Source organism: Cryptomeria japonica, chromosome 2, assembly GCF_030272615.1.
Source record: "Cryptomeria japonica chromosome 2, Sugi_1.0, whole genome shotgun sequence".
Classification (NCBI taxonomy): Eukaryota; Viridiplantae; Streptophyta; class Pinopsida; order Cupressales; family Cupressaceae; genus Cryptomeria; species Cryptomeria japonica.
Genome location: NC_081406.1, coordinates 399,685,967 through 399,710,288, shown reverse-complemented (window position 1 = coordinate 399,710,288; position 24,322 = coordinate 399,685,967). Strand labels below are relative to the sequence as shown.

The 24,322-nt window shown below is 36.0% G+C and overlaps 1 protein-coding gene across 1 annotated transcript in view; it reads left to right on the top strand.

Moving 5' to 3' along the window:
- LOC131064457 (DNA-directed RNA polymerase V subunit 1) overlaps window positions 1-24,322 on the top strand; it is a 223,899-nt gene that overhangs the window by 40,832 nt on the left and 158,745 nt on the right. Inside the window, exon 8 of the mRNA XM_057998604.2 lies at window positions 18,677-18,868. Within this exon, the coding sequence (XP_057854587.2) occupies window positions 18,677-18,868 (192 nt within the window). The remainder of the gene's footprint in view (window positions 1-18,676; window positions 18,869-24,322) is intronic.

Here is a 24,322-nt window from a genome sequence, read left to right as displayed (position 1 = left end):
AATACATTGAGTAATTGTAATGTCCCCTAATTAGTTATACTTTAAATTAACCCAAATTCGCCCAAATCTAAAATAGGTAATTAAGTCTATGGGAGTACCTTTATATACTGTTTTCCTGTAACACAAATTTAGAGAACATATATGAAATGATACTTGTAAAACTGAAACACATACTAAAGAAGTGTTCCGAGTGATGTAAACCTTAATGTATTAATTACCATTAGTATTAGGTCTATTAGATAAATTCAGATTGTTATATTTGTTAGATACAGTCACATTTGTTAGATAAAATCAGATTATAGGTTAGTTGCTTTTCTTAATTATCCAATTCCTTATTACACTAGGGTAGGCTAGTTGGATAGGGTGTCCAAGAAATCCTCCCTCCTAGGTCCAAGGGTGGATACCATATCCCTCCTGGCTCCATATGGCAGGTGTTAAGCATCCATCATGGAGTGGCGTACCCAGTGAGGTGTTCTATCGCTGTTCCCCCTCATCACAACTACCTTCCTCCTTAAGCCCAAGAGCAGGTGCTTCATCCCTCGTGGCTCCATGTGGCAGGGATTAGGCATCCACTATGGAGTGGTTTACTTAAGAGAGGATCTCTCATTTCCAGTGAATCATTATATTTATTCAATTTATCTCATTATGACAATGAATTATCTCTGACATAATCATTACATTATATTATACTACATTAGTGCCTTGTGTTGGGTTATCATCAATGTTTTCTGTTAGTATTACTTTGTATCAATATTAACCATTTACTGTCATTATTCCATTGCAATCAATCTATTGCTTATTATATCATTAGCATCATATGAGTTCACAACATTATAATAACTTGTGTAACTGAATTTTGATTGTATTCTGTATTCTTGGATTTATACACAGATATACCTTTAAATGTTATGTCAAACAATACTGTGATTTTAACGCTGTCTGATAAATATATATATATATAATTTACCTTTGCACTTATGTTAATTGTCATAAATCTATCTAAAACACCCACCTTAATTTATATTCAATGATGCACATATTTGGACTTTAATACATATATTAAACTGACTGATATGATTTAATGCTAACTCAGAAAATCATAAAAATACGTACCTGTTAATGCTCTGACTGTTCTTGCTTATCCCGCTGGCTGACTGGGAGATTCCTTTCATGCTCTCTTATCGTGCTTCTTCCTTATTATTATCATTGAATGGTTGATGCAGGCTGATTGTGTGCGTCAGCCATGTCCACAATGTCTGTTTACTCCGATTACTCCTGATCCCTTTTCCGTGTTCTCTATTTTATTAATGAATTAATGTTAACACCAAGAACAATGATATTTTACTGCCTATAACTTAATAACAGTTCTGTTGTGATCTGATCGATCATGATCCCTCTGGATGCTTTGATTCCATTTCCTTTATATTTCTCAATGTGAGGGAGAGGTCACACCTCTTCATCATGTATGCCCTTTGGCAAGAGACGCACCCTTTGAAAGGGTGCAGTGCAACTCTTCATTATTTCTGCCCTTTGAAAGGGACACAACCTTTCACAATCAAATCTGCACTTATTTAAATCAGATTTGCAGCTTATTTTTTAAATTCTCCCCCCAAATGAGGTTCTCTTACTCCCTTTTATATCTCATGTTTGAGGGAGTCACAGCTTTTCATTTCATGCCTTTTAACTATTCATTAAACTTAACTAAACTTTATTTATTTTATTTTTATATATTAATTTTATTATTAGTATTTATTGTTAAATCCTGTTTTCAAAATGGGGACATTGCAGTAATACATTGAACATCATTCAGTGAATGGTTTAACTATTAGGTTTTGCTTGAAGTTTTCCTCATTTTGATACTTAATCATGAACAAATCCTAAAACTAACTCCTATACTAATAGATGATTGATTTTATTTATTTAAGACCAGTGCCTTATTGGATTGCAGAGTAGCATTCAACCATAACAAGCACAACACAATAAATAATAACAAAGATATGATGCATACAAACAACATTTACTTACTGATCCTTTTCTGAACACTCTTCAAATGTTTGACATAATTACACCAGCAAATGTGGTGAAAGAAAGTTTGCAAGGAAGAGGGCTTGATAGACCTCTATGATTATTCACTACCTTCTAATCACTAAGATTTCGTGAAGGTCAGGTGAGAGCATATTGTGGACAAATCATAATTTTATTATATTTTATTTTATTTAAATAAGAATGCCTAAAAGATATAGCAATAGATTACATAAACAATAGGAATCTTCACATTTTATTTTATTTAAATAAGAATGCCTAAAAGATATAGCAATAGATTACATAAACAATAGGAATCTTCACAATATAGCTGCTAGTGAATAGTTTTTGTTTCTTAGTTTCTTAGTTTCATTTTTCTATTGTTATTTTTGTTTCAGATCTTATGAGACTTGTTTCATTTGCTGCTTGACTTATGCTCTGTAAAAAGTTTTATGCCTTATTTTAATCCCATCTTTTTGTATATAAAAAACTAAGTTACCGGTTTGGGTTCAGGCACACGAACCCGGTTCGTGGGTTCCGGTAAATTTTTTTTTGCCCTTTCAGTTCGTGGGTTGGGTTCATCCGTACATATATATATATACATATTATATACAAAAATTTAAAGAAATATACAAAATTATAAAACTAAATACATTTGATAGTATGATACTTCATTATTGATCAATGCCAAATGCCAATTTATAGTTTAGAATTGAATTGGAAGATGGAATAATGCAAAATGGCAGAAGAAAAACATTTAATAGTATGCTACATAATCATTGATCGATGCGTGAATAATGTTGATGTTACCACAGGTATTGATTCTTTCTTTTTATTGCTGCATATGGGTGCCCATCTTCATATATTCCATTAATTGATTGTATGTGTTCATCACTTCAATTATATATATTGGTGATGTCTCTTCACTAAGGGTCACCACTCTTGGCCCAATAATTATATTATGTTATTATATAATATAATTATATTATTATATTATAATAATATAATATAATTATATTATTATATTATAATAATATAATATAATTATATTATTATATTACAATAATATAATATAATCTCAATAATAATACAAGATAATTATATTATTATTTAATAATAATATAATATAATTATATTATATTATTATATTATAATAATATAATATAATCTTAATAATAATATAAGATAATTATATTATATAATTTCAATAATAATAATATTATTATTAATATAATTATTACATCAGATATATAATAATTATATTATCACAAATATTATCCCAATAAAATATAATAATTATATTATCAATGCCTATCAATATAATTATTATATCACAATAATTATCACAACCTTTATGTTATCTATGTTGGCCTGTAGGAATCCGATCAACACTCCATCTTTAGCTGATTAGGCCACTTACACATTTGTCTTCCTCAGACTGGAAGTGATAATCGACGCTGCCAATCTTCAACACTCCCTCTCAGCTAGGGAGGATACTTCCAGCTGCACAAAACACATCACCTCATAGTGATGTTAACCACAATGGCTACATCCATATCTCACTGTGATATCAACCATCATGACTTGTCCATAGACATCACCACGTGATATCAACCATTATGGCATATCCATAGATATCACTTCCTGCGACATCCACCATTATGGTTTATCCATAGATATCACCTCACGTGATATCAACCATTATGGCATATCCATAGATATCACTTCCCGCGACATCCACCATTATGGTTTATCCATAGATACCACCTCACGTGATATCAACCATTATTGTGAGATCGTCACCTCACAATGATGGTGAGATGTACAAGTGTTCATCATTATGAGATCGTCACCTCACAATGATATTCACCATGGCTCTCCCAGAGGGTAAACACACAAGTACAAGAAAATCACCCCGGACTCTCTCACGTGGTGTTGTCATGGCGTCACACACATGACATCCACCATGAACCGTATCGGAGGGTGGAGATAAGGGCTTACACCTCAAGTCTCTCTCAAGGAGAAATGCATTAACCCTCTGACCTCCTTTTCCAAGGTTGCTTCTGAAGCTGAAATGTTAGGCTCCCTCTGAATCTGAAATGTCAGGCTCTCTTTGACTGTTGATTCTTCCTCTTCGAAGAGATGTCTCTTAGCCACCAATTCAATTTCATGGCAGCAGCCTGTGATACTTCCTTACATGATGTATCAAGCTCATCCACCCTTGAATGCAATCTCCATCCTGCAAGTGGAAACAAAAAACATGGCAGACCTGATGCCATTATCTTCCATTGTGGAAATAATGTGGACAAGATACACATCCTTAACATTTTCAGGAACAAAAACATGTTGCTGCTTCAAAGACTCAACTGTCTTAAACCCCTCATATGCTTCATAAAAGTATGCTTTGTCTCCAGACAACTCATGCAGTGCTTTTAAATCACCGGCCATTGTTGCTGAAAACAAAAGGGTTTGCCGTTCTTTAGGCAAATACTGAAATGTTGCCTTTAGTTCATCCTCAAAGCCCATATCCAACACATGATCTGCTTCATCCAAAACAAGAAACTTGGCCCTCGAAAGGACATTAGGGACGTCACGATTTTCCGTAAGCAGAGACTTCATACGGCACCCAAGCATGGATATTGATTGCTTCTTCAGTCACAAGGCAAGGCGTTTATATCAGGTTCCTTTTGGCATCATTCTCCTTGTAATTTCTTGTTGTATGCAGAACTCCATGGCTGCCATATGTATTCAGAATTTCTGAGCATGCAGTGATTGGTTGCTAGGACTTTGGATACATGTTAAGAGCATTGTAATGGATGTATTGCCTCGTGAATAAAAGGGGGTAATAAGGTGCTTCTCATTTGTACTTTGTCCCAAAGTTTCATGTCAACTGTTTGCTTAAATTACAGTCAGCTGTAGGTGTGTGATTCTTGCACTTAATCTTTTATTATTGCATTTACAACTTGCACCATCACCCTAGAGGCTTATAGTGTTGATTGGTAGTCATCCTTTTATTATTCTTTGTGGTTTATGCAAACACAAGTGTGAAAATTTGCAACAGTCAAAACAGCATAACATGCAAGTTATACTGCAGTCTAGAAACCGCATAACATGCAGGTTATACAGACTGAGACTTGGAACAGCAGGCTGCCAGCTAAGTGTTTGACGATATCCCATGCATTTTTAGTCCTATAACAGCAGGGGATATTTCAGGAGATAGAGTTACTTTAAATGCAGTTTTATTTTTATTTTTTCGTAGAAGCTTCTCTTAGAGAGCTTATAAATAAATGCTTTGAGCATGTAGAATGGAGGGAGAGTTTGTGTTTAGCTTTTGTTGTGAAGTTATCCATCATGTTTCAAAGTTGAATTTTGTGTTGTAATTGTGCAATTTTGGAAAGTCAAGCAATAAAGGAAGTTTTTATGAAACTTTGTGGGAAATTGATCTCTAACTTGCAAAGTAGCTTTGTATGCTTTAGAGTTGTTGCATGCGTTCAATCTTGATCTTTGTTAAATGGTGTTGTTAGAATTGTTTTTCTTGTTCAAATTAATCTCAATTCTCAAAGGGTTGGTTCTTGACTTCCCACAAGTTCTTCATCTCAATGGTATGAATCATTGTATATATAAATACATATATTGAATATCAAGTCATTGTGAAAGAATTTGGGTGCTATATTGAAGCTTGATGTTGAACATTGTATTAGCGTTTGCCTTTCTTCTTGCAAGTAACTTTACGTGTTTCTAAGGCAAGCTGCCTGTCTTAAACCTTGTATTCCATTCGTATTTTATTCAATCAGCTTTTTGGTTTAATCATCTCCTCTTGTTGATTTTGATCTTTTCTTTAGCTAGTGGTAAATATTTGCAATGTTCTCCGTTTTTATCTTGTTGCAATTGAATATTTGATTTAATTTGTTGGAAGTTGAGTTTTATTGTTTGTTCTCATACTTTTGCTCTCCTTAATATTTGAAAATCTCATTGCAGGTTTTGACTGTTAATAGTGTGACATTTGCACTTGGGGCAAAAATATAGTCAGCCAGTAGTTTAATACATTCATGAAAGACTACTTTTGAAATTTAGTATAGTGTGCATGCCTATATTCTGATTATAGTTATAATCTAAGGTTTGTTTTAGGATTAGTTAGATCTTAGGGAGCTTTGTAGACAATTTGAAGATTAATTCTTCTCTGTCTATTTTTCCATTTTTTGTTGTCTTGTAAAATACAAATTAAAACATTATCTCAATGTAGCAGGCTTGCAAATTCTATCTACCCAACAAACTTATTTACAAGATTTGGCATCTTTGCGTTCTAGAAGGTGTACCTAACAAACAATTCATCTGGCTATGCCAAAATAATTAGACACATGGGCATTACAAAGGCAATGGCCTCATATACACATAGACATTGAGCACCATATTAAAGCCTACGTTTCTAGTTGCATTATCAAGGCCATGAAAAAGAAGCTGGGTCTCTACTCACCTTTGGTGGTACGATAAAGACCTTGAGAATCTATAACATATTTCATGAGCAAACTACCTATGATAATATTAGAATTTTTTTTGTTTGTTTTAGTGGATATATATTCAAAGATGCCCACCATAGTTGCTTACAAGAAAAACATCTACACATAGGAGACCCCAAAATACTTTTTTGACCATGTATGGGTACATTTTTGGCTATCAACATTTAATATGTCTGATTGTGACATTAATTCTTTCAGCCATTTTTAGCAAACTTTGTTTCATAAGCTGGATACTTAACAGGATCAGTCCTCCTCTACAAATAGACAACCAATTTCAAGTGGTCAAATCACACGTTACTGCATCTACATCTTTCATGCTTTTAGAATAATGTGGATGTGTGCATTTGGGAAATTTGCTGTACATATAACATGTCTACAAAGATTTGCACAATTCTATAGGGTATAGTCCTTTTTGGACCCTTGGACAAATCATCTCTTGCATCATGCACTGTGGGATCACACACTCCTGATTGAGAAGTGCATAGAGTGTTAATCAACAAGTATAGTAGATGCCCTTGCACCAACAACAATGGTACAAAGAATGGTATGATGCACAACATCCAGTGACTTATTCAAGTTTGGTCACAAATTTTGGTGGCATCTTTTGAAAGAGTGTTTCAAGGGTGTACATAGAAAGATGAAACCTTTGCACTATGTTCCATATCGTATCTTGTGTATAGTAGGTGAGAACACTATGTTTTCGATCTACCACAATACTTGAGTTTGCATCTAGTATTCAATGCATAACTCTGTAAGCCATATTTTTCTCAACTTATTGAGCTAACTTTAGGGCAACATTCTTCAGACTTGGATGTTGAGTACTTGCACATAGCTATTTGAGATGAATCATATAGACAATCACTACTTGCATTCAACAAGTCATTCATCACTTTTTAAAAGTGGTCAAGGTAGGTGGGGGGTATGTAGATTAAGCCAAATATATAATCTTCAACTGCTTTGCATTGAGTTCCCACAAGATTAACTAGGATGTGATGGTGGCCATTGCTTCTCAAGAAAAGGTAAATATTTAGAGTCTAGTTGCCCAAGCCGTAGGGAATTTTGGACAAACCACTATAACTTTGTGGCAGCGTGCAAACCTGTTGACGTGTATTGTGTACACGACCAAACACAGAATAAAATACCTAGAGGTATCTTATCCTCTCTTGAGTAAAGTCTTCGAATGCTGAAGATATCGCAAAAAGGATCAATCGGAAGGACTTCAAGGTTCTGCTTTGTAGGGTCTCTACTCGTGGATAAGCACCAGTGGTCGTTGTGTTTGCTGTTTCTTCAAGGGGCCTTACGTACTTTCAAAGAAAGCTTGTTCGTGTTACTATCTTTCCAAATGAGGAAACAGGATTTTCCTAATACTAACGGATTTTCAAAAAGATCAAAAGATAGAGGGTTTCAAGGAAGAGATACTTAAACTAATCCTAAGAATGACTTGATGAAGGCTGGTCTTGATAAGATTCTACCAATTTCAGTATCGCCAAAGAATTACAACTCCACTGGAATTGGTGCGATCTTCTAAGGGTATTCACGATTTTCAAATTACTAAGGAGATAGATACTATCAGGGAGATACGTACCAATACCTCCAATAATAATTGAACTCTTAATCAATTTCAATGTTTCCAGTTGACCACGCAAGGCGTTCTTACAATCAGTAAGAAGCTAGTAGTTTGGAATGTGAGTCTTATCAAAGATCAGGCACAACATTCGTCCTTCAAACTTAAAATCTAAATGATATTTCTACTAAGAGTGATTCAAGAAGATAAACAACCATGAAGATAGCCACATGGATTGCAACAAAACTTCAATATTTCATTGATCTCATAGTCAAATAACAACAATTGTTCAACTTTCTCTCTTCACTACTTAAATTTGCTACTAACAAAATTAAACTTATTTCTCTCCAACTTTTCTAACTTTTTCTCTCTGTCTCTAACTCTTTAAAATGAAATGAGTGAGGGCTTATATAGCATCCTCAAATACAATGAATGGCTCAGATCAAAAGAGGATCAACGGCTAAGATTTTAACACCTAAACCGTAATTAGGGTTTGTTACAAAAAAGTCCCCATTTAGATAAACATTATTAATCCATAGCCAATAAAAAAATTGGCACAAATACCGAGGAGACAAACCAATAGGAATTAAGTTGCCACATCATCCTATAACAACTTTTTATCTAGAACTTTGTTCCCTTTCCTATGCTCTTTTCTAGCATATTCAATGAATCTGGACACAATTCCCTCAATCTCAGCAATGGGAATCTCAGGAAGATTCTTCATTCGTTCTTCCAAGTGAAGGACTTGATCAAAAGCAGTGAGAAGAGTCGTCTCCCATCCAGGTTCAAGTTCTTTGGTCTTCTCAATCAGGAACATAGTAGTATACATTTGATCTCGTTGCTTTTCTGTGATGATGTTCTCTTCCTTGCAAAAGATGACCTTGATTCTATCCTCCAACTCTTGAATGTCCACATCTGTCTCGATCTCGATCCGCCTGTCAAGGATGGTACACAACACCTCAAACACCTTGTCTTGAATTGGATGGATGATGCCTTCAACTCGGCTGCATCTGGTGTTGACGTCTTCAAAAAGGACTTCCTTCATCTGGAGCATAGCTGACCACTGTAGGAGGCTATGGTTCCTCCATCCATTATCTTTTCTTGCGTCAGAATCCGTCTTGGTGTTTCTCTTATCACTTGTAAGACTGGGATGATAACATCTCTAGCGTGAGTGAATGCAGCCACGGTTATCATTAGATTATGGATAATCTCAAGGACCTGGATAGCTCGATGAACTGTCTTCATCATTCTTGTTGCAAATTCAACGGCTACCTTGTGAGATTCATCAATCCAAGAACTCATGAGTTGAACTAGGTTCTTCGCCCTTTCTGCCTCACTTATTGATTCAAGAGGAAGTGCATGCAAAGGAGATATTGTTGGAACCTGTCGTCTCAAAGGCTGGTTAAGATGGCTAAAATAATTCCTCCAAGCACTGACCTCCTTTTCAAGCTTCTTATTCTTTTCCACTTCCTCTTTGAGTTTGTCTTTGAGTGTTTTCAGTGAATCAGTTGCTTCTTCCATAGCCTGCTCGGTGGAAAGTGGACCAAGATCAAATGTTTCTAGATCGTATTCTTCTGCTAGAATCTCATCCTCATATTTGTCCACCATTGGTGTAGCTATCTGCACTTTTCTGGATCCTGTCTCATCTCTAATTACCTTTGACATCTTCGTGGCCTTCTTCTTCTCTATTACTTCATGAGAATTTCCTATGAGGCTTTCCAAGTCAAATACATCTTCTTCCTCTTCAACCACAACTACCCTTGTCAGCCTCTCTTTCAGCCAATCAGGAATGGCAGATCTTGTTTCCCTCACTTGTATTTCTTTAGGTAGAGGTCTATCTTCCCCGAAAGGAGATGTTGCTTCATCATCATTCTTTTCTTCATGTTGTTCATTAGCACCAACTTGGGGAGATTGACTTGATGAATGCCGAGGTGTCTGTCCTTTCCCTTGTTTATCATTCTGTACCATGGATTCCATAGACTCATCAATTTCATATACTATCTGCCTCTGATCTTCTCCTTGACTTGCTTCCTTTTCATGCCTAGAAGATGTGCTTGGTGGGCGATCAGGATTTATTTTGTGCTTCTTCTTGGAAGGTTCTCTCTTCTCAGGTCCTTCTTTCCTCTTTGAGCCTTTGGAATGAGAAGTATTCTCACTCACACTTGCTTCTCCTTCTTCTGGTCTTGCTTCCAAGGTGAATGCCATAGATACATTCTAGTCCTTCAACTTTTGATGCTGTACATCCACCCATCTGCGAGTGCAGGATAAAATGGGAGCCATCAAAGCTCTCAGGTCTAAAACCTCGGGCTCATTCCAATCTATCTTCACTTCTTTGTCTTCCTTCTCATAGGATGACTGGAGGTATCTACCATTATCCTGGGCTTGATTGGCTACTCTATAAATTTTGCATTTCCTGATGAGATCCAAGGGTAACCTGGAATGCATCTTTCTTTTGACCTCGACATCATCTTGGACATTCATCTAAAAGTCCTCCACCTGAGATTCATGCCTGTACTTCTTCCCGACTGTTTCTTCTATATGACCATGAGGATCAAAATTCTCTCTCGAGGCAAAGGACGTGAATGAGTATAGAGATAATTCCTTCTCTGCATCTTCCGTGGCTTGAGTATTAGGACACACTTCAACTGAGTTCCCTAGTATGATGGGCACGGGAATCCCATTTCCATGTTTGTGTCTGGATGCCTTCGCATAAGCTGCCAACTGTCTCGTCACCTCAAGTAGTACTATCCTGTCTGTAGGATATCTTGGCAACATGTAGGGAGGTGAAGGACACCCATGAACTCTGATGTATGTGAATTTTGGAAATTGAATGAACCATGCACCATGCTTCTTCACGAGCTCTTGTGTGTCCAGAGACAGTCGATTGTGAATCCCACCTTGCAATATCCTGGTAATATTCATCGTGAAGGTGTCATTGACTAGCTTGTAGTCACTTCTGGGCGGATGATGTAGTTGAACATAAGAATCACAAACTCTTATTTCTCCGGGTCCTATTCCAACAACTCCTCTGTGAGGTAGTCCTGCATACTCAAAACCTCTGATCAAGGCGTACACAACATATGAACTCATGTGGAATGACTTGGTAGGTCTTAGTCTTCTCAACTGCACGTCCAGGCTGTTACTAATGATTCTGGCCCAATTGAGCATTTCCTTTCCTTGGACGATCAGCTGTATGAAGAACATCCATTTATCAAAGAAGAAAGCTTGAGAAGCACCTGTGACCCGATTGAGCAAGGTTATCAAATCCTTGAACTCTTCTTGGAAGTCGATTTTGTGCAGTGTATTGGGAATCTTGTTCAGGCGAGGTCTGCTCTTGAGTAGCCAATTCTTGTTGATGAAGTTCAAGCAGGAATCAGGATCATCCTCATAGATCGACCTAGCTCCTTCTAGACTTTTGTAGACCATGTCTGTATGTTCCGGGAGATGAAAAATTTCACTTATAGCTTCCTCCGAAAGATAGGCTAAGATAGTTCCATCATCGGCCACAATCGTCCTTGAATGTGGATCATAGTGCCGGGCGCACTCAATCATCAACTCATGACACTTGACTGCGGGAGGGAAACCTGCAGCTTTGATGATGCCACTCTCAATTATCTTCTTTGCAGTAGGTGACGGCTTGCCGATGTAGGGCGCTTCCCGAAACTTCTTCACATTGAAGTTTCCTAGGTTGGTATCTCCGATATTGCTCCACTTGGACACGATCCTGGTCTCCAATTCGTCATTCCTCTGATCCTCCTTGATGAGAGCCTGTCAAGTAATGGATCCTCCGGCCTTGGGGGTCGTCATTTGACACCTACACAAAAGCTTAAAGTTAGGATTTGAGCATAATATCTTCATTATAGGAGATTTGATACCTCTCAAGGAAATAACTAAATATTAATTTGAAAATAACGATAAATCTAAGAATTATGGATTTTCAAATTAAATTAAGATCAGATTGTACAAGACTTAGATTTTTCAAAGGATTACTATGGAAAATCAAACTAAATCTTGAATAAAAAACTTCAAAAATCTGATTCTTCATACCTCTTTCTTGAATTTTAGCTATCAACCTTGAAAAAATGAAAGAAGGAAGATGATGAATTTGCTGGGCGAGGATGTTTGATCTGAATTTCTGGTCTTCCTTTGGACGAATTATGCTCCCATCAGCCAAAGAATTTCGCCTTCTACTAGCCTTCAAATAATTGGCAAATTCTGGAAATTATCCTCCAATTTAGCTAGAATTCGCTCCTCTAGATCTGCTCTTCAAGTTCGCATGAAAACAATGAATGATTTAAATTTATCAAAGTACCCCTCCCTTATTAAGGGCACCCCAACTTGATTCCCCTTGAGGCCGACTTGACAAATATGAAATAAGATGAAATAAAACACCTTTCAAAGGATGGCCAATTTTTTATTTTTTGAATTAATTTCAAAGCTTTAAGGGTGGATTTTTCATTTATTTCAAGGCTTAGAAATTAATTAATTAAATTATGAATGCCTTAATTCATGGCGAACTTGTTTCAACCTCCCAAATGTCTTGTAATAGGCTAATTTTAGTGAAAAATTATGGGCTAGCTTAGGAATGTCAAAGCTTGATTAAGGCTTGATGAACTTTTATTCTCCTTGAGAATCAAAAATATCCAAAATGATGTAGGTTAAAATCCTTTCAAGGCTTGTTTGGACCCCTTTTCTAGGCTTGTTCACTTTGTGAATCAAAATCTTTTCAACCTAGATTTGCAATCTCCCATGACTTTGTCTTCACAATTTTGCAACTTACCCTTGATTCAAACTAACAAGGATGAAAAAAAAAATAGGTGTTTTTGAGGATTTCGCCCTGGACCCTTTGGAAGGGTCAGGAGCGATTTTCCTGACTAGGCCATGAATACCACATTTTCTTCACTTATAAATCCTCCGGGAGGCGAACTTAAGCTTTTTTTGGCCTAACAAAGTCTTGGTTTTCAATTTCTCAACTCTCCACATGAGTAAACTGGGTAAAAATAGGTATTTCGCTCTGGACCCTTTGGAAGGGTCAGGAGCGATTTTCATCATTTGGCTCGATACCTTCAAACTTGACAATTGTTGACCATTCAAGGACATGCCCAGAGGCACCTCTAATCTTGACCCATACTAGACTTAGCATAAATTTGAGGGAAAAGATAGGTTTTGAGAAAATTCGCTTTGGACCCTTTGGAAGGGTCAGGAGCGATTTTCTCTTTTTAGGTCAAAATTCATCTTTGCTTGGTCATTAACTTCCTCCAAAGCAATCTCCAGGGTCTATTTATCTCAACCAATAAGTTAGCTTCAACAGGATTTTGAAAGAAATACTGCTTTTTAGGCATTTTCGCCCTGGACCCTTTGGAAGGGTCAGGAGCGAAAATCTCATTCCTGGCTAATTTTTCAATCTCCTTCACTTCAATTCATCAACATTTGCTCAATTTGAACCCACTTCCCAACCTACTAGCATTGGCTTGATCTTCACTAGGCGAAAAAGGTCAGTTTTGCTTAGTAACCTAGCTAGGGACAGGACCTATCCAGAATTTCGCTCTGGACCCTTTGGAAGGGTTAGGAGCGAAATTCTCTCTTGAGGTCAAAATTCACATTTTTTGAAGATCCAAATCTTTTCAAGGCACTCCAAATGGCTTCTTTCACTGCAATCCAGGCTTAGTTTTACTCAAACCTTGAAGGAAAAGGTGACTTTAGTGTTTTTCGCCCTGGACCCTTTGGAAGGGTCAGGAGCGATTTTCTCCTTTTGTAGTTCATTTTTGATCATTCCAACTTCAATCCACCTCACAATGCTAGGAAATATCTTTCTTCTTTCACCCAATCCAAGTTTGATTTTGTTTTGCAAGGCAGAATAGGAGATTTTAGGATTTTTGCCCTAGACCCTTTGGAAGGGTCAGGAGCGAAAATCCTCCTTTGGCCTAAAATCATCACTTTTGGAAACCAACATCAAGTCAAAGGTAGTCTCAAGGGCATTTCTTACCTTAATCAAGCCTTGTCTTAGCATAAATTTGAGGGGAATGGGTAGGTTTTAGGATTTTCGCTCTGGACCCTTTGGAAGGGTCAGGAGCGAAAATCTTGTTTTAGGGCTATCATGCCATCCTTCCAACTTCAAATCACTTCCAAGGCATAGAACATCTTGTCTTTCTCCTTCCCATGGTATAAAAACCAAAATCTTGTCTTGAATTGCAAGGAAAAAGGGGAATTTTAGAAATTTCGCTCTGGACCCTTTGGAAGGGTCAGGAGCGAAATTTTCATTAGGCTTTCAATTTTGCATTCTTGGCAACCAAAATTCATTCTAAGGCAATCCAAATGCCTTCTCACACCCTTGTCCTAGCTTGGCCTTGCCCAAAATTTTGAAAAAACAATGTTTTCAAGAATTTTCGCTCTAGACCCTTTGGAAGGGTCAAGAGCGAAAATCTTGTCTAGGCTCAATTCCTTCATCATTCATGGTCTTTAACAACTTAAAGTCATTCTTAAGGGCATGCTCTTCTTGATTTTGCCTTATCCCACACTTGACCTAGCAAAAAATTGATAGCAAAAAGAAGTTTTGAGAAAATTCGCTCTGAACCCTTTGGAAGGGTCAGGAGCGAAATTTTCATTTTGACCCAAAATCATCATTTTCTAAACTTGAAACTTCTTTGCAAGGTAGGATTTCGTCCTTTATCACCTTAGGAATAAGATTTCATGTCCAAGAAAGGTCAAAAGGTAGGTTTATAAGGAATTTCGCCTTGGACCCTTTGGAAGGGTCAGGAGTGAAATTTCCTTTCCTGGCTAGAATTCTTAATTTTCACAATCTTCTAATCATCTCCAAGGATTTGAACATGTTCACACTTCATCTCATCATGCCTTGGACATCAAATTTTGGTCAAATAAGGCAAGAAATGTGTTTTAGAGAGATTTTCGCTCTGGACCCTTTGGAAGGGTTAGGAGCGAAAATCCCTTCTTGGGCTAAATCCTTCATTTCTACTTTCCAAAACGACCTCAAGAGGCAAAAGCAAGTCATTTTCCTTCCATCCATGCCATAACAAATCAAAACTTGATTTCCTTTATTGCAAAATTAAGAGCTTTTAGGAATTTCGCTCTGGACCCTTTGGAAGGGTCAAGAGCGAAATTTCCTTTTTTGTCCAAAATCCTTCATTTTCAATGCTTTGAAACCTTTCAAAGGCAATAAGAATGTCCAAGCTTCCTTCCAAGGTACCCTGCAAATCAAAGATTAGCCAAACTTAAGATGAAATGTGCTTTGGGAAGATTTTCGCTCTGGACCCTTTGGAAGGGTCAGGAGCGAAAATCTCATTCCTGGCTAAATTACTCATTTTTCAAGTTTCAAACCATTTCACAAGGTAAAATTAGATTATCATCCACATTAGGAACAAGGTTTGTAACCCATTCAAGGCAAGAAATAAGGTTTATGATGAATTTCACTGTGGACCCTTTGGAAGAGTCGGGAGCGAAATTCTCCTTTAGGTCGCAATCTTGTCCTTCAAAAATCCACCAAATCCATCTCAAGGCAAGATCAAATGAATTCACCCTCAAACATGCTCTAGAAAGCAACACTTAGCCAAAACTGAGAAGAAAAGGTGGTCTAGAAGGATTTTCGCTTTGGACCCTTTGGAAGGGTCAGGAGCGAAAATCAAGATTTTAGCTTGATTCTTGACCTTTTGAACTCTAATCCTCCTTAAGAAGAGAACACCAACCTTTCTTCACGCATCCCCATCAAGATCCTGCCTTTTGCCAAGTACAGATGAGAGCTTTCAAGAATTTCGCTCTAGACCCTTTGGAAGGGTCAGGAGCGAAATTCATTCTCTTGACTAGTTCCTTACCTTGGTTCATTTCATTTCCCTCCTGCAAAACTCTTTCAATCATCATCAGGTGCATTCGCTCATCAGTTTCTGAAATAACCACTCCGATCTCCATCTAATCACCGACTTTGCTCAATCGACTCAGACTTGGAAGCAAACAGGACTCTAACAAGAAAACCATCAAACTGGACCTACCCTGACCTTAGACCTATCCACCCTGCTCTCCAATCTCACCATCTGAAAGGAATACTTCATCAAGGCAAACTTAAGGTTCCAGGCAGACGACTAATGACCTCCCAAAATTAGGCTAGACTCAGCTTGAAAGAAACCCTAAAACGAGCCCTTAGAGATTAACCCTAAACTAGCCAGCCCAGACAACCACTCACTCACTCAAAACCCAGCAAGCAGAGAGAAAAACTAACTAAGGGAAAGCAAAACCCTAGGGAAAAGAGGGGGTCCCCATTCTGATGGGGCGATGTGTGACATGGTCACAACAAAACCTCAACAATCCTTTATGCTAGCACCAAAGCCTCTACAGCTTCGCACACTGTTGTGCAAACATCTATAACATTGTATGTCGCCAAATATGCCATTGCAGCACTCCTTGAGCCACTAAGATACCATTTACACAATCAGCAACCTCACACAGGTGACATTTGCACAACATTTCATTTATAAACCAGGGAACTAGAATGCTAGCCATCAACAACCTAATTGTGGCAGTTGGAAGGTGAAGCAACATATGGTTATGGATATGAGCTGTTCTATAACTACTTGTAACTATATTGTGTGTATGGTTATTTGAATTCGAGTTCAAGTTCGACAACTATAAAATTTACCAATTCAGGATATGTTGAACCTATATCACATCTCACATTGCTGTTCAATTTTGTTCAATTACAAGCACCAGTTAAAACCAGGCAACACATCCAAGCACGATAGTAGTCAAATTATAAATAAGACAAATGACTAGATCTGAAATAACAAATTTCTTTGTAATTTGCTTAATTGAACTTTCTTTTTAAATATTTAAATATTAAATATAGCCCTGTTTCAGCATGTACAATAGATCTCTAAGATGTCCCAATGCCTTGACCTCATCATTGTGGATCTCTATCTCCTTTAGAGGTTACACCTCATATGAAGCTCTCCACTCCTGTAAAATTGCATTTTTTATCATTATTGTAAAGATGTAATTTAATCAATGTAATTTCAATGAAGCTGTATTTTATCTTACGTCTTTGCATTGTGGTGCTGGATTAAACACACAGAACCGGCAGATGCAAAAGTAGTCATTTGCATTTGTAACAAAGCTTTCAGCTGAGATTTGAGAGAGGATTTGTTTGGCAATGGAGAAAAGTTTATATAAATGTAACTAAAGACATAATGTGTGTATACAAGGTTGTGATATAGTTAGAAAGGGGTCTTGTAGACATTACCTTTACTAGACTTGCCATCTGAGCCGATGATCATGTTAGTAGGGAACTCAACATAGATTATATAACCTTAACATCTTATTTTTTTCACAATTTCGGACTACAGTTACAAAAGCTAATATGGAGATGAGTGAGTTTCTAGTGAAAAGACCGGTTGTGGATACCTAGCTTTAGGGTGTAACTGTCAATTAGTTACTTGTCACCCTTTGTGTATTTTGATTTTTTGACTGAAATTACAATGTGGTTGCAAATCTTTCTTCATAATATACATGAGGATCTGAAAGGACAAGTTTCAAACAAAATTATTTTTGTTTTATATAATGATCTGGAAATTAGACTGCGGGAAGGTTTTCAGACATAGGAAATTTAGTTCTATATTATCAATTTGGAAATTATAAGGTTTCTATATTTGAACTTTCAGGTCAATTATATAAAAAATATTCTTTGCAAATCTTTCTTCATAATATACATGAGGATCTGAAAGGACAAGTTTCAAACAAAACTATTTTTGTTTTATATAATGATCTGGAAATTAGACTGGCGAAGGTTTTCAGACATAGGAAATTTAGTTCTATATTATCAATTTGGAAATTATAAGGTTTCTATATTTGAACTTTCAGGTCAATTATATAAAAAATATTCTTTGACTTCTTGTTGTTACATCTAACCGTGTCCTAATCTGGAAGACTGAATTCTTTGAAGGCTAATATTAGACACAAGAAAGTCTGTAGACTGCTGGAAAAATTTCGGAGACAAGAATCTCTAATTATTTATATTGTGAAATTAGACTGCAGGGAATGTCACACACAAGAAAGTCCTATTTGTGAAATTCATTCAGAAACTAGAACATATCTATTCAAGTGAATCACATAGACTGAGTGCTTGGATTTTAGGTTCTTCTTATTACACCTAATAGATGTTCTAAATTTGAAACATGACTGTTAAAAGTACGAATCGTAGATTTTGGTTACAACACTAGAATATTTTTCATCATTTTAAATCCTTTTCTGATCTTGGTTACAATGCACTTGAATATTTTTCATCATTTTAAATTGTTCACCTGTATGCCCTCTGGCAACTTTGTTTAGGTGAAAATAACTGTTATTTGATTGTCTTGAAGTAATAATGACCTTGCAAATGTTTGTTCATCTACTAGGAGATCTGCAAATGACAATTTCAGACATAGGATGCTAACAAAATGCAGCCAGATTTCTCTGGAAATGAACATTAGTTTGATCATTTAGATCTGTTATTTGGATACCAACAATCATTGATTCCACTGCTTAAAATTATTGAATTGATTTTATTTGATAATGAATTCTCTTTGTACAGGTGATCAATGAATCTGATGCAGATTCATATCCTGATGTTTCTGTTGATATGGTTGGCAAAGATGATGGTATTCAGAGGATAGAGCTGAAAATATCTGACAAAAGTACACCTCCCACTGACTTCTGGCATTTTGTAGACAAATATGGTTATCGATCTAGTGATAATTATTCTCGGAGCCTACTCCCTTTTGAGGTAAAGAATCTTAAGTGGATCATCTTTATGAGATCCTGTAGTTTTCGTTTGAAGATCTACTGTTATGCCAAGAAAAATGTGCTTTTTTGAAGTAGTTGATTTCCTTGTCTGGAGTTAAAATAGGCTTCCAAACCTTTTTTCATACACAAGAGGACCTGTACAGAAAATTTTGACATCAGAAAATTCTTTGTTATTTTCTTGTATTGTACATTATTTTGTGGAATGTTTTTTTAATCGTAAATTTTAATAGCACTTCAATGCAAACTTGGATAGCATAGGACATTTATAATTCATTCATTTTTAATATTAGAATGGAAGTATAAATCTATGATATCTCTACTGAGTTGAAATACTGTTGGTGTAATTATTTATTCTTATATGATATAATTACACTTTACTTATTAACTTAGGAAAAAGGTCACAACAAGTAGTTAGACAACCTAAAAAGAACATTTAGTGGTTTAAGTATTAACTTTACATTTATAACAGCAGTGTTTTAAGTTTTTTAGTCAATTTATTAAATTAAAATGTTTAATTTTCAAATGTTTATTTGCAAATTTGTGAAAGTTATTCAATTAACTAATTAAGATTTAAATATTTAATAGTTGTCAAATTAAGATTTTGTTCTTTGTGTATCTTTTGTATTTGTGCTTAATGTGATTTGAAGTAAGAATTGCAAAAGTGAAATCCTTGTCTGATGGAGGTTGAGGAATTTAGAGTCCTAATATCGTTTGCATGGGGCTCATAAATCCATTGCCCATCACCACTCTTGCTTTTCAACATATTTTAATTTGTTTTACCTGTCATAAATTTAGCTCTTGATGTATGAAATTCGCATAGGCGTTGCAGTGGAGTCATAGGAAGGTAATTTGCCTACACAGAGGTGGGGGTTGTAGGATGGCAGTGAATCCCAGTCGCGTACGTAAAGGTAGAAGCAGTGTGCCTCCCTTTTTAGCCTTCATGTCTCCAACGTACTCTCACTTGCCATGCAACCCCAAACATTTATTTTACTATTGACTTTGTATTACTAGTGCATAGGGGAGTTTACTGTGTCCTTATGAAAATTGTTGGGAATAAAAAAGTCTTGTTCATTTTATTTTTTGTATGAATAATGTATTATACTGTAGTAAGAGCTAGGTTTCATGGTAACATCTAAATTGTTTGTACTTAAAAATTTCCAAATCTGATGCTGCGTATATAATTCATGCATCACCACAGGCTTTAATGTGATGCTAGGGACTGTGAGAGGATAGTTGGTCTTCTATCGTCATGCCAACCTGTTCTTGAGTAGAGGCGTAGACTCCCACCCTACACCATAGTTCTTGTTGCACTTAGTATCACGAGCCGGTTGATCATAATTGTGTGCCACTAGTGGCACTATATGTTCTTGTCACATAAGAGTATGGACAATAGGTTCTTGATTGATTCAAATTTGGCAGAAGGCCTATTTGATGTGGTATGCTTCAATCACATCTCTACGTACACTCATCTTCTTGTTCACCCACCAACATACAATCTAAGACAACAATTTGACTCTATCCTCTTGCGCTTAATTGTGGAGATGGGGAGGTGTCCTCGATTTCTTCACTTGCTGGTCTTGTTATTACTAATGATTTGTTTCTTCTTTGTTTATTTTGCAAGGAGGCAACCATGGGAGGGATGGCAGGCATTATATTTGCTAGGCATTCCTATATGCTAACCAATCCTTCAAGATTGGGGATGGTGAAACCCAAAGTATGGACTAACATGATTTGTTAATTGTGTGTTAGCTAATAGTTGTGGGGTTTTAATTACTTGTTAGGTAGTCGTGGATCTTGGAAAGATACTGAGTGAATAAAAAGCAAAGTGACATTACCTTGCTCTTGGGTTAGTATTACAGAGAAAAGGTCATTGTGTCGGTCGCTAGCCAGAGATATTTTGTATATAATCTGTAAAGAAGATTGTGCAGGCCCATTCTTGGGTTAATTGGAATTTGTGGGAAGGGATCAAATGATTATCGTAAGCTATTATTATTTGTAGAGTGTTTTGTTTTGTTTTTTACTTGAATCTGTTATGAACCAAGATTCTTAATGAGTCTGATGTTCCTTAAATACTTATTTCAGAGTTCATGTTATCACCCTTTACGTTTTCATAATAAAAATTTAAAGGAGGTCAGATGTTTGATGCATATTTTAGGAAGGAAGCAACAATGAAATTAAAAAGGAAAGTAATGATTTCCTGCAGAACCTCATGTGTTATTGCCAAACGATTCAATAGTGGGTACTTGTCCAAATTTGCAATAGCCTGAGTAATGGCATACCTCCAACTTTTTCTGTTCTTTTTATGGCATATTCTTTTACTATCATCTAAACTTTAAAAAGAAAATACATTTTTTTATGGTGTATCTATTAAGTACAAATGATATTAGTATCCATAATCCTCTTGTATATTTCTTTTAATCTCACAAATATATATAGACACTTTTTTTTCTCTTCTTTCTTTTGAGATATATTACTCTTCTTTTTCTAATATGCCTTAAGAGAAATAATTAAGGGGGAGTAAAATCATGATGGGACATCAATGCGTCTTACAAACACTATTAGACAAATGATAAGTATTCACATTCATTTCTAATTGAAAAGGAAATAAGTAAGGAAAAACATGTTATATTATACCTTAATTAATAGAGATAAACCAACTTTACACAGTATTTTCAAGGAAAAACATGTTATATTATACCTTAATTAATAGAGATAAACCAACTTTACACAATATTTTCTACCTTTATCAAATATCAAGAAGTACTACTTTCCTTTCATTACAAGCTTTGAGTGAAAATACACTTTCATTCTCAACATGTAAGGGAGTATAGAAAATGTATCTTATCCCACAATTTTCGTTAGAGATGATCGAAGAAAATAAGCATACGGAGACCATAGTCTCAATCTTCGTTTATAAACAAGTTTGATAAAAGTAATATAATAATTTTCCATTTAAGAGAAAAACATGCTCTCCTATTACATAATGAAACCCTTAACTAAAACATAATGAAATATCTCTTAGACTACCATTTTTCAAAACATTCATAGGATTTTTCATAGAGGTTTTTAAATGGGAAAATAAACAACAAAAAGACTTGCTCACCTCCCAATCGTGGTGGCATCATGAAGCCTCAAGGGGCTCTAGCTATACCCCTCAAGTAGGGAAACAAATATAGACCCAAGGTAATGAGGTCTCCACATAAATCAAAATGTCGAAATTACTCACAACAACTATAAGATTTACATAGCTCTAAGAATTCCACTCATACAGGGTTCACATAATAGACTTTGCACTTATCATAATCAACAATGAACCTTGCAAAGTATATCTTAACCTTACAACATATAAACAAAGAGTAGAGGGAGAGGAGGGGGAACTTATCTCTCTAAAGATTAATATTTTGATCACCATCTTTGTATGCAAGGACTCCATCCTTCTCTCTAAAGAGGGGGTTATGCTCTTGGACACCCCATCCCCAAAGTCTCCAACTATAAATGAGTTATGGTGATGAGGTTGGTATCATCAATCCATCTACCCCGCCCATTCTCCAACCTCGTCTCTTTAATTAATGAGGGCTTTTGGAGGGTTAATTTATGTCCTAGGGACATTATTACATGCCCAATAAGTTGCTATCTCAAAGGTATAGACCCTAGGGGTCTATTTTTGCACAAACACCAAGGACATTGATCATACAACACTTCTTAAAAACCCTTCCGAAGGTCCATCTGAATTTTAAACCTAGGGTTAATTTATGTCCTAGGGACATTATTACATGCCCAATAGGTTCCTACCTCAAAGGTATAGACCCTAGGGGTCTATTTTTGCACAAAAACTAAGGATATTGATCATACAACACCGCTTAAAAACCCTTCCGAAGGTCCATCTGAATTTTAAACCTAGGGTTCCCAAACCCTAACCTCATTTACACATCACATTACCCATAATTAAATACTCCCACAACCACAATTAAGCTTGACCCACCATATTGAATCTTATAACCTTAATCACCTAAAGCAATAACTTTATTTTCCAAGTAGTAAAGGGTTTAAACTTATAACTTCTCCAAGAGATATTTGATTTGGTTTAGATGTTTTCTCATTTCTCCTATTTGCACACTTACTTTCCTACACAACACAACCATAAGTATAGTTTAGACCACGATAGTAAATCACATTATTTGTCAATCAAATTTCCTTAGTTTTAATTGTGAAACATTTACCTAGCTAGTTAGCGAACAAACCATCTTATAGTTTCAAGTCATATCCAATAATTTAAATGTACATACATTGTTAAATAAAATAATGATGATAAAACATAGTGCCAAAAATGAAATATAAGAGATATCAGTCCCCTATTAGAGACCATTCATAAAGCTTGTTCAATTTTCATCATAATTTAAATACATCCTCATGATATTTCAAGGAAAGAGAGATTGATAACCTCCACCATGTTTGCCAACAACATCAAGATATTGCCAACATGACGGTTTACTGCTACAACTGATAAATTAAATACAGGAAATAATAATGTACATGACAATGCATACCAGACATAGTAGTAAAATACATCTTTATTCATACATGCAATTATTACAGAGAAGAAGACCAATTACAATTCACTTGACTATACCATACTACCTTCCTTGGCAGCACACAACAAATTTAAAGGACTCGATGGTTGCCGAGAGGAACACAATCGTCAACCAACCGACACATTAACTACCCGAGAGTGACAACCCCCTTATTACAATTAATTAATACATTGTCAGATAACAAATATTATCAAACATAACAATAGGCAATTTGTGCCGACTACAATGACACACATGCAATCATTTTATTTACGATCTTCAATCTACCTACAAAAATGCATATAACAAATTAGGGTTGTCTTAATCCTCATATGAGGCGGGGTCGGAGACAAAAATTGCTACACATACACGACATGGAACTAAACACAAAGCCATTTACTTCCACTAAAGTTTGCCCAAGTAGTATAACTATATACCCAAACTCCCAATGAATATTTAACTAAACATGAGAAGATAGTAATAAACACACCTTTTTTGTTAAAAATTTCAACTGAAATGAAGCAACAATGCAATGTCCTTATCACTTTTTGATCACCTCGTTTGCAAGTTGGGGAAGGTGAGAGCATATAGTGTATAGGACCACACCAATTAGCTAAAATGCAGCAATATGGGAAGAACCCACTAGGTGGTAGAGCCGACCCCAAACTTCACTTCTTCAATGGAATGTGCTATGCAAGACAGTGAAGAAAAGCACTTCTACGCTTATTCTACAGAGTGTGCGATTACAAGCACAAACACTCCTTGCTTATTCAGCAAAGTGCAATTACAAAGCACAAGCACTGCTCGCTTATTCAACGGATTGCAACTACAAAGCACAAGCACTACTGGCTTTTTCAGCGGAG